The following is an 11,353-nucleotide window of genomic DNA, read 5'->3' as shown; positions in this document are numbered from 1 at the left end:
TAGCTGTCTAAATACTTTTTAAAAGATAAAATTGTACCCGCCCCTACTACTGCCTCTGTCAGCTCGTTCCAGACACCACCCTGTGTGTGACAAAATTGCCCCTCTGGACCCTTTTGTATCACTCCCCTCTCACTTTAAACCGATGCCCTCTAGTTTTAAACTCCCCCACCTTTGGGAAAAGATGTTGACGAGCTACCTTATCGATGCCCCTCATTATTTTATAGACCTCGACAAGATCACCCCTGAGCCTCCTACGCTCCAGGGAAAAATGTCCCAGTCTATCCAGCCTCTATTAGACTTCATTTTATTTTCTATAAATTTAGAGTACCCAATTATTTTTTTTCCAATTAAGGGGCAATTTAGCGTGGCCAATCCACCTACCCTGCACATCTTTGGGTTGTGGGGGCGAAACCCGCGCAAACACGGGGGGAATGTACAAACTCCACACAGACAGTGACCAGGGGCCGGGATCGAACCTGAGATCTCGGCGCCGTGAGGCAGCAGTGCTAACCACTACGCCACCATGCTGCCCAACTCTATTAGCCTTCATTGCGAGAGGATTTGAATACAGGAGCAGGGATGTCTTGCTGCAATTATACAGGGCTTTGGTGAGGCCACACCTGGAATATTGTGTGCAGTTTTGGTTTCCATATCTGAGGAAGAATGTGTACGGCATAGAAACATAGAAAATAGGAGCAGGCGGAGGCCATTCGGCCCTTTGAGCCTGCTCCGCCATTCACTATGATCATGGCTGATCATCACGTTCAATACCCTGATCCCGCCTTCCCCCCATATCCCTTGATCCATTTCACCCCAAGAGCTATATCTAATATCATGCCTTCACAGTCATGACATTGAGTGTGAAAATTGGCAAGTCATGCTGCAGCTGTTCAGAGCCTTAGTTAGGCCACACTTGGAATACAGTGTTCAATTCTGGTCGCCACACGACTGGAAGGATGTGAGGCTTTGGAGAGGGTACAGAAGAGGTTTACCAATATGTTGCCTGGTATGGAGGGCATTAGTATTGAGGGGAGGTTGGATAAACTTGGTTTGTTCTCACTGGAATGACAGAGGTTGAGGGGCGACCTGATAGAAGTCTACAAAATTTTGAGGGGCATGGACATAGTGGATAGTCAGAAGCTTTTTCCCAGGGTGGAAGAGTCAATTACTAGATTTAAGGTGCGAGGGGCAAAGTTTAGAGGAGATGTGCGAGGGAAGGTTTTTTCACAGAGGGTAGTGGGTGCCTGGAACTCGCTGCTGGAGGAAGTGGTGGAAGCAGGGAAGATAGTGACATTTAAGGGGCATCTTGACAAATACATGAATAGGATGGGAATAGAGGGATACGGAGCCCAGAAGTGTAGAAGATTTTAGTTTAGACGGGCAGCATGGTCGGCACGGGCTTGGAGGGCCGAAGGGCCTGTTTCTGTGCTGTACTTTTCTTTGTTCATCTTTCTTTGATGTTCTTGCTCTGGGGGAGTGCAGTCAAGGTTTAGCAGACTGATTCCTGTGATGGGGGGTCTGACGTATGGAGAGAGATCGAGTCGGTTAGGATTGTTCTCGCTGGAGTTCAGAAGAATGAGGGGGGGGATCTCACAGAGACTTATAGAATTCTAACAGGACTTGACAGGGTAGATGCAGGGAAGATGTTCCGATGGTGGGGGGTGTCCAGAACCAGGGGTCACAGTCCGAGGATACGGTCCGAGGATAATAATAATCTTTCATTTTCACAAGTAAGCTTACATGAACACTGCAATGAAGTTACTGTGAAAAGCCCCTAGTCGCCACATTCCGGCGCCTGTTTGGGTACAAAGAGGGAGAATTCAGAATGTCCAAATTACCTAACAGCACGTCTTTCGGGACTTGTGGGAGGAAACAGGAGCACCCGGCGGAAACCCACGCAGACACGGAGAGAACGTGCAGACTCCGCACAGGCGCAAGCCCGGGATTCGAACCTGGGACCTTGGCGCTGTAAAACAACAGTGCTAACAGTGTAAGCCAGGTGGTTAAGAGGGATGGGCAGGAGAGTACTCCTGTGTCCATACACGTTTCCTGGCCAGAGTGAGAATGGGGGCTACACAGGGGGGGGGGGGGGGGGAGAGGGAGGTTGAATGATCGACAATAAAAAGCATTGGATGGATTGTGGGGGACAGAATCAGGTTGAGCCCATTGAGGAAACATCAGCAATGCAGACGTGAGCAGTGATTCATCTTCTAAACACCCCACCCCCAAGTAGCTGAACTGCTGTCTTTACACATTAGCTTCAAACCATTTCATCTCAAGTCTCTGCTTCCTGACTGGCTGCCTTCAGCAGACACTGAGAAAAGTTTTCAAAAAGTTTCAAGTCCACGTTGTGAACATTCCCCCCCCCCCCCCCCCTTCAGTGGACACACATCTCAAGTTTGTTTGTGGATATATTTTTGTGTGTGTGCGTGCCCTGGAGTCACTTACAGAAGTTGGAGGAGAAGTTTGAGAAGTTTTGGAGTTTGTTCTTCTTGCCAGGCTGTCGGTGATGTGGGAGCTTCGCTGAGCCGGAGGGAAGTTTATTTTCTCTTGTCCAAGAAGCCAGAACCTTTCGGAAAATGAGCAGGTTGTGGATCGTGTTGGTTTGCTTGTGGACTGAGAGCTTTTCCCAGAGCCCCGGAGCCGGAGCTCCACACGGTGAGCATCCCAAACTTTCTCTTTAAAACTTTTAACTCCACTTAGTTGGAAAGTTCAAATCAAACAACACAAATCTGTGCTTCGGTGTGGAGTAAATATTATTGTTCACACCTTGGGGGTGCTGCAGTGTTTGTGGATTTGGTTGTTAGGGAGTTTGGGGGGGGGGGGGGGGGTGGCAGAGCTCAGAGCAGTTCATTCACAAACTGCTCAAAGTGGAGCTTGTTTTTTTGCGGGGTGGGGTGGGGGGTTGTGGAGTTTATCAGAGTGCTCCCGGGGGAATAGCGGGTCCTGGTTTGTGTCTTGAGAGAATCTTCTTTAGATTCTGAATCGGGATGTCCCGGGGATGGTCGGTCTGGGCTGAGACGTCCTCTCACGTTTTGCTCTCCACAGAATGGACAGAGTAACTTTCCCCACACACACTGGAACCTTATCCAGGAGAGGGTGGAGGAGGAGGGAGGGAGGGGGCAGTGGAGGGGAATGAAAATGAAAATGGCTTATTGTCACAAGTAGGCTTCAAATGAAGTCACTGTGAAAAGCCCCTAGTCGCCACATTCCGGCGCCTGTTCGGGGAGGCTGGTACGGGAATTGAACCGTGCTGCTGGCCTGCTTTCAAAGCCAGCAATTTAGCCCAGTGTGAGAGGGATAAGGGGAGGGAGAGGGTGGTGGAGGGGGATGAGGGCGGGTAGTGGAGGGGGATGGGGGAGGGTAGTGGAGGGGGATGGGAGAGGGTAGTGGAGGGGGATGGGGGAGGGTAGTGGAGGGGGATGAGGGAGGGTAGTGGGGGGGGATGGGGGAGGGTAGTGGAGGGGGATGGGGGAGGGTAGTTGAGGGGGATGGGGAGGGTAGTGGCGGGGGATGGGGGAGGGTAGTGGAGGGGGATGAGGGAGGGTAGTGGAGGGGAATGGGGGAGTGTAGTGGAGGGGAATGGGGGAGGATAGTGGAGGGGGGTGGGGAAGGGTAGTGGAGGGGGATGGGGAGGGTAGTGGAGGGGGATGGGGGAGGGTAGTGGAGGGGGATGGGGAGGGTAGTGGAGGGGGATGGGAGGGAGAGGGTAGTGGAGGGGGATGGGGAGGGGGATGGGGGAGGATAGTGGAGGGGGATGGGGACGGTAGTGGAGGGGGAATGGGGGAGAGTAGTGGAGGGGGAGGGGGATGGGGGAGGGGGTTGGGGAGGGTAGTGGGGAGGGTAGTGGAGGGGGACGGGGAGGGTAGTGGAGGGGGATGGGAGGGAAAGGGTAGAGGAGGGGGATGGGGGAGGGGGATGGGGAGGGGGATGGGGGAGGGGGATGGGGGAGGGTGGTGGATGGGGATGGGGAGGGTAGTGGAGGAGGATGGGGGAGGGTAGTGGAGGGGGATGGGGAAGGGTAGTGGAGGGGGATTGAGCGGGTAGTGTAGGGGGATGGGGAGGGTAGTGGAGGGGGATGGGGAGGGTAGTGGAGGGGGATGGGAGAGGGTAGTGGAGGGGGATGGGGAGAGTAGTGGAGGGGGATGGGGAGGGTAGTGGAGGGGGATGGGGGAGGGTAGTGGAGGGGGATGGGGGAGGGTAGTGGAGGGGGATGGAGAGGGTAGTGGAGGGGGATAGGGGAGTGTAGTGGAGGAGGGTGGGGGAGGGTAGTGGAGGGGGATGGGGAGGGTAGTGGAGGGGGATGGGGGAGGGTAGTGGAGGATGATGGGGGAGGGTAGTGGAGGGGGGTGGGGGAGGGTAGTGGAGGGGGTTGGGGGAGAGGGTGGTGGAGGGGATGGGGGAGGGTAGTGGAGGGGGATGGGGAGGGTAGTGGAGGGGGATGGGGAGGGTAGTGGAGGGGGATGGGGAGGGTAGTGGAGGGGGATGGGGGAGGATAGTGGAGGGGGGTGGGGAAGGGTAGTGGAGGGGGATGGGGGAGGGTAGTGGAGGGGGATGGGGAGGGTAGTGGAGGAGGGTGGGGGAGGGTAGTGGAGGGGGATGGGGGAGGGTAGTGGAGGGGGATGGGGTGGGTAGTGGAGGGGGATGGGGTGGGTAGTGGAGGGGGATGGGGAGGGTAGTGGAGAGGGTAGTGGAGGGGGATGGGGGAGGGTAGTGGAGGGGGATGGGAGAGGGTAGTGGAGGGGAATGGGGGAGGGTTGTGGAGGAGGATGGGGAGGGTCGTGGAGGGGGATGGGGGAGGGTAGTGGAGGGGGATGGAGAGGGTAGTGGAGGGGGATGGGGAGGGCAGTGGAGGATGATGGGGAGGGTAGTGGAGGGGGATGGGGAGGGTAGTGGAGGGGGATGGGGGAGAGGGTGGTGGAGGGGGATGGAGAGGGTAGTAGAGGGGGATGGGGGAGGGTAGTGGAGGGGGATGGGGGAGGGTAGTGGTGGGGGATGGAGAGGGTAGTGGAGGGGGGTGGAGAGGGTAGTGGAGGGGGATGGGGGAGAGGGTGGCGGAGGGGGATGGGGAGGGTAGTGGAGGGGGATGGGAGGGAAAGGGTAGTGGAGGGGGATGGGGGAGGGTAGTGGAGGGGGATGGGGAGGGTAGTGGAGGGGGATGGGGAGGGTAGTGGAGGGGGATGTGAGAGGGTAGTGGAGGGGGATGGGGAGGGTAGTGGAGGGGGTGGGGGAGGGTAGTGGAGTGGGATGGGGAGGGTAGTGGAGGGGGATGGGGAGGGTAGTGGAGGGGGTGGGGGAGGGTAGTGGAGGGGGATGGGGAGGGTAGTGGAGTGGGATGGGGAGGGTAGTGGAGGGGGATGGAGAGGGTAGTGGAGGGGGATGGGGGAGGGTAGTGGAGGGGGATGGGGGAGGGTAGTGGAGGGGGATGGGAGGGAGAGGGTAGTGGAGGGGGATGAGGGAGGGTAGTGGAGGGGGATGGGGGAGGGTGGTGGAGGGGGATGGGAGAGGGTAGTGGAGGGGGATGGGGAGGGTAGCGGAGGGGAATGGGAGGGAGAGTGTGGTGGAGGGGGATAGGGGAGGGGGATGGGATGGGGATGGAGTGGAAGTGTCATGGAGGGCGGGTGGTGGTGGGGTTGCTGTGAGGCGGTAAGGGATATGAAAGAGAGTTCAGTTGGAGGGGGAACGTGAGCTATGAGTCAGTTCCATTGGACAGGCTGACAGAGAGCTGGGCAGCCTGTGGTATCCTGGTTATGTCACCGAGATGGTAACACGGCCCTGAGGACACGGGTTCCAATCCCACCACGATGATTTCAGTGACAATAATTTAGTTGACTGGTGCCCCTTTAGGGATAGAGTCTGACCCCCTCCCCCCTCCACATTCTGGGCTGTAACATTTCAAGTGCTCAGTGAAATACTTCTGAAATGTTCTGAGGCTCCTGCACTCTCAACCAGAATTGACTGTGTGGTTATCAGAAATGCCAACCTTTAGAGGGGCAACACTCGCCCCTGCCCGCTTACACTGTGGGTCCTTGCCCTCTCCTGTAGCAGGGACTCGCTCTGGAGAAGGCTGATGATGTATCCCTGCTCCCTGTAACTCAACTCTCCATTGGGAAGAGTCGATAGGAACCATTGCGGAGAGCAGAACATCTCAACTTACATCACATTGTCGCTCCTGGCAGTGTCAACTCTGGTTCGAAGAGAAATGAGGGGTTAACAATGTACAACAGCTTAATCACCACCCTGAGTAACGTCAGGAATAACTGACATCCGACTGCTCTCTTCCATGGAATTGTAGAAGGGAATTTTAGCAGCCCCCGTGACTCTGAGAGGAGGGGGAAAAGTTTGCAACCTGGGACGTTACCAAGAACATTGTCTGATAGGTCAGTGAGCACTCGGGGAAAGTCCACACACATTCACCTTTCCAAATCTCTGAACACTGCTGTGCGTTCCCAGGATTTTCTGTTTGCCAAAAGCTGAAATACTTTGCGATTTAACTTGGAATGTGTGAGGGTGGAGTTTCATAGATTATCATAGAATTTACAGTGCAGAAGGAGGCCATTCGGCCCATCGAGTCTGCACCGGCTCTTGGAAAGAGCACCCTACCCAAGGTCAACACCTCCACCCTATCCCCACAACCCAGCAACCCCACCCAACACTAAGGGCAATTTTGGACACTAAGGGCAATTTATCACGGCCAATCCACCTAACCTGCACATCTTTGGGCTGTGGGAGGAAACCGGAGCGCCCGGAGGAAACCCACGCACACACGGGGAGGATGTGCAGACTCCGCACAGACAGTGACCCAAGCCGGAATCGAACCTGGGATCCTGGAGCTGTGAAGCAACTGTGCTAACCACTGTGCTACCGTGCTGCCCATTAGACAGACATGGGGGATAAAGTCGCTCACAGGGGTGGTAATATGGGATAAATTGGCATCAATGAAAATCAGTCCCACGCCAGTCAGGAAGGAGGTGAGCATTGTGGGGAGGGTTAAAAAGTCTCCCTCGACTGCTCGAAATCCTCTGCTTCTGGAGTTGTCGGATCCATGGGAATGCCATTTGTGGAATGTGAAAGGTCAGGGTTGACGGAATGTAAACAGAATGTTCTGGAGTCCTCGTTCCCCACACAGAGTTGGAGGAAAACGTAAATTTCGTCTTGAATCCAAATAGTTGAGAAGGAGACTCTGAGGCCATTCTGCCCACTCTGCCTGAGCAAGCTCTTGGAGAGGTCTCTTCCATTTGTCCCGCTGCCCTGCTTTCGCCTACTCCTGCAAATCTTTCCTGTAGATGTTTTTATCCCATCTGTCTTTTGAAAGTTCCTATTGAATCTGTTTCCACTTTCGTCAACACGGTCCATCTCTCCCCTCCTATTTACACTTTGGCTGCTGTGTCAGTGATTTAAATCGGTGTTCTCTGGTCCCAGTTTCCCCCCGATGTATCAGATCCCTTCATAGTCTTTTTTTTTTCCCCCAAAAAAAATTCCAATTAAGGGGGCAGTTTTTGGCCAATCCACCTCCCTCCCCTCTGTGAGACCCCGGCTGACACGGGGACTCCTTCATATTCTTCAGGTTTCTCTTCGTGGAGGTTTAATGGGGCACACTCGGGTTAGAATCAAAGACTTTACAGTGCAGATGGAGGCCATTCGGCCCATCAAGTCTGCACCAGCCCTTGGAAAGAGCACCCAACTTAAACTTACTGTCAGTGTAAACAGGACGCAGATCCTTTCTGGGATTTTGAATGACAATATGTGTGAATTTCCTTCCTGACAGCAAGTTCTTGAAAGTATCTGGTTGGCCGTTGAAAACTCCCAGTTGCTGAAACAGTAACAACACATTGTTCACAGCTAGATAGCAGACTCTCATTGCCACATTCAGCAGTTTCTGTTCCCTGCCCCGACAACAAGCCTTCACAATCACATAATAGATACAGCACTGAGGGAGGCCATTCGGCCCATCGAGTTTGCACCGACCCGCTGAAAGAGCAGCCTACCTAGGCCCATTCCCCTATCCTATTCCCGTGACCCCGTACCTCGATCCTGGCCAATCCACCCAGCCTGCGCATCTTTGGACTGTGGGAGGAAACCGGAGCACCCGGAGGAAACCCACGCAGACACGGGGAGAACGTGCAGACTCCGCACAGACAGTGACCCAAGCCGGGAATCGAACCAGGGTCCCTGGCGCTGTGAGGCAGCAGTGCTAACCACTGCGCCAGCATGCCACCCCGAATTTGAGGTTTTACCCTCACGATCCCCACGGAGCTGGCGACGTCAGTGATATTGGGCTCTGCCGATCCTGTGTCGCCATCTCATGATAAACGTTGTGAGATCAATCTGAGAAATCGTCAGCCTGTTTGTGAGCACAAGATGAAATTGGAGCAGACATATTGCGAGGGAAGGAAGGAGCGCTCGGCTCTAGGTATTTGAGCAATCACCATGCAACTAGCTTCGGAATGGATTGGGAGTGAGAGAGAGGAGATTCCAGCTCAAAACCCAATTACATTTGACCGCGACCAACATGTTCACTCCGACCCTTGTTTGGATCAAACCTTGGTGTAAACGAAAGAGTGGACTTGCGCAATAAAAACTACCAACGCTGGAAATCTCAAACAGACACAGAAAATGCTGGCAAAACCCAGTGGATCTGATACCATCTGTGGAGCGAGAAACAGAGTTAACTGTGAGAGTCCTCACGGCTCCTCCTCCGAGTCAAAGCGATAGTTCTGAGGTGTTAATCGCCGTGGTGATGTGGGAATTGCCAAACGGTGCACAGAAAACTGCCACACAGTGCAGATAATCTGTTTCTGTGTTTGTGGTCGTTTAGCCAATCTCTGGTTATGTTGGCATGTTTGCTGCCACTGAGCTGTGCCTGTTAGAGAGATGCTCTAAATGCTGGCGGGCTGAACGTTTTCTATGAGCCGACAGGAGTTGGAGCAGAACCTTACTCCTGCCAGTTTGATATTTGCTTCCTTCCTCCTCACCCGGGACCTGGGGGACTGAAATGCAAGGCCCGAGCTAGGGGAGTGTCAATGGGTACTCTACTACCCCACCGCCCAGGTTATTATCTATCCTTCCCTCCTCTTGAGGAGGTCAGGATGTGGAGATGCCGGCGTTGGACTGGGGTGGGCACAGTAAGAAGTCTTACAACATCAGGTTAAAGTCCAACCGGTTTATTTGGAATCACTAGCTTTCGGAGCGCTGCTCCTTCATCAGATAAACCTCTTCTGTTTACCTGACTCGCCTGAAGAAGGAGCTGCGCTCCGAAAGCTAGTGATTCCAAACAGATCTGCTGGACTTTAACCTGGTGTTGAAAGACTTCTTGAGGAGGTGATCCCTTAGCTTTTGCCAAGGTGCAGTTCCGCAAGTTCTGGCAGCTTCCAGATCCCTCGCATGAGTGCCTATTCTCAATGCGTGATCCCACACAAGTGCTGTTTGGCCAATCAACTGTCGGTGCGTTGCGGATCCTGCCCTTATCCACAGACACCTTGCTCAGCGGAAATTCATGATCAGCAACTCCTGATTGACTTTCCCTCTCTCTGGCTCACTAGCCAGTTCTCCTGCCTTCTGTTCAACCAACCCAACACTGAGCAGAATGCAACCTTGGGCCTGGGTTTCCTTGGTGGCCAGATCATTAATTTTAATGGCGATCTATTCCATTATCTTCTACCCCGGGGGACATCTGTGAGGTTAGTGCATTTATAAAGTAGATTTCAGAGCTTGTTACATCCCAAACGCTTTACAATTGTTGAAACTTTCAGAGTTTAAATAAAATGACCCAATAATTTTTTTCCCAATTAAGGTGTTGCCAATTTAATGGAATACTATCCCACCAGAGTCGCCAATTATGTTGCTATTTAGAGATGCCAATATACTGAGGCTCTTTTTATGATATGATGTTATGTCCCAACAGCGTCGCCAATACTGTGGGTGTTTCTACTTCTCTCACTGAACCACAAGGCTCAGTCAAATAACCACACAACCAGTTAGTCAGTTCAAGTTCAAAGATGGTTTATTTACACACAAGGGTTACTTCGACATGCAAGCACAATACACTACACGTTAAACTACACCTGTCAACCACAATAACCTAGACTTAACTTCAGGTGACCGGCACTGTGCAAGTGGATAAGGCCTTTATCTTGATCTCACGTGGCTGGTTTGAAGAAGTGGCTCTGTCTCTGCTGGGCTCATCCGTCAGGTGGCGATCGTTGATCTTGAACTTGGCTGTCTGGTCGTTATGCTGCAGTTGGGCTGCCACAGGCCGGATTCAAAGGAGGCTGGCACAGGCCGGGTCCAAAAGAGACTGGACATATGGCTGTGTCCCCTATTATCCCTCTGGGATTTTGCGCTCTTTGGGGTGGTCCTTAGTCTTGGACCCAATAATTCGACAGGGCTTCGATCACTGCCTTTAATTTCGGCCAATAAAGGGGCAGGTGCCTAGGTGGCTGGGCGGGTCTTTAGCGGTCATTGACCTTGGCAGTTGGGCTCTCTGAGTAAAGGGAGTGGCGTCGATCAGTCTGTGACTGTACCGGTTTCTTGATGGGAGTCCTATTGTTCTGGAGAACGGGCCATTAAAATGCAAACGAGCGGGGGTTTCGATCAGGTCTAGTTATCTGCGTTTCAAATACACAGAAGCTCTGTATCTATCTGAGTCCTGGGTTGGCCATAATTCCCATGGTCCTTTGCAAGTGGCCATCTCAGATGGCTACATCCCGTCCTCTTGATCCTGAACGCGAAGCGTGGTGGATCACACTATTGCTCCCTATTCATCCGTGGTGGGCTGGTCATCCTTGGTCAAGGCCAGGTCCTATTCTATCCTAGCCTATGTTTTGTCTATTTTATCTAATATTTATTAACACATACATTAATTAATCTCTAACGGGTCACTATAAAACATTTCACTATTAAGCATTTAACTTATCCGCACAGTTGATCTCTCGCTAACACTATCTAAACTACTCTCATGCTGCTGGCGAATATCAAAAAGAACTTATGTACAGTACAAAAATGTTAAAACAGCAGCATCACATTTCTACTTAATTCTGGTAAACGTACAGAGGTACATGGTTGACTCTTAGCAGCAGTTAATACATTGGTTCAGTTTTGTTGAATTCCAAAGAAGGGGGCTCGGACTGTATGTATCGGGGAGCGGGAGGCTTTTGCTCGCCATTTACGGAGTCGGAGTGTCTGAATGACACTGCAGATTATTGCAATTACTAGAAGGGTCTCTACTGTGTATGAAAGGGGGTTCCATTTGGCAATGTTTTCGCAAGTGGGAGTTTTGGTGTCTGTCGTCATGTGTGGTGTCCGGGCTAGGGGTGTCATGTTGTGTGATAGTGTTCTGGCCTGGTGTGGTGTA

General features: G+C 52.9%; 1 protein-coding gene across 1 annotated transcript in view; it reads left to right on the top strand.

Moving 5' to 3' along the window:
* Positions 1 to 2,170: 2,170 nt before the first annotated feature.
* axl (AXL receptor tyrosine kinase) overlaps positions 2,171 to 11,353 on the top strand; it is a 235,568-nt gene continuing 226,385 nt past the window's right edge. The window contains exon 1 of the mRNA XM_072490274.1: positions 2,171 to 2,658. Coding sequence (XP_072346375.1) covers positions 2,580 to 2,658 — 79 coding nt within the window. The 5' untranslated portion in view covers positions 2,171 to 2,579. The remainder of the gene's footprint in view (positions 2,659 to 11,353) is intronic.

The sequence above is a fragment of the Scyliorhinus torazame genome, chromosome 25, assembly GCF_047496885.1.
Source record: "Scyliorhinus torazame isolate Kashiwa2021f chromosome 25, sScyTor2.1, whole genome shotgun sequence".
In the NCBI taxonomy this organism is placed as follows: Eukaryota; Metazoa; Chordata; class Chondrichthyes; order Carcharhiniformes; family Scyliorhinidae; genus Scyliorhinus; species Scyliorhinus torazame.
The sequence above is the reverse complement of the archived record's forward strand: the minus strand, read 5'-3'. Positions and strand labels throughout refer to the sequence as shown.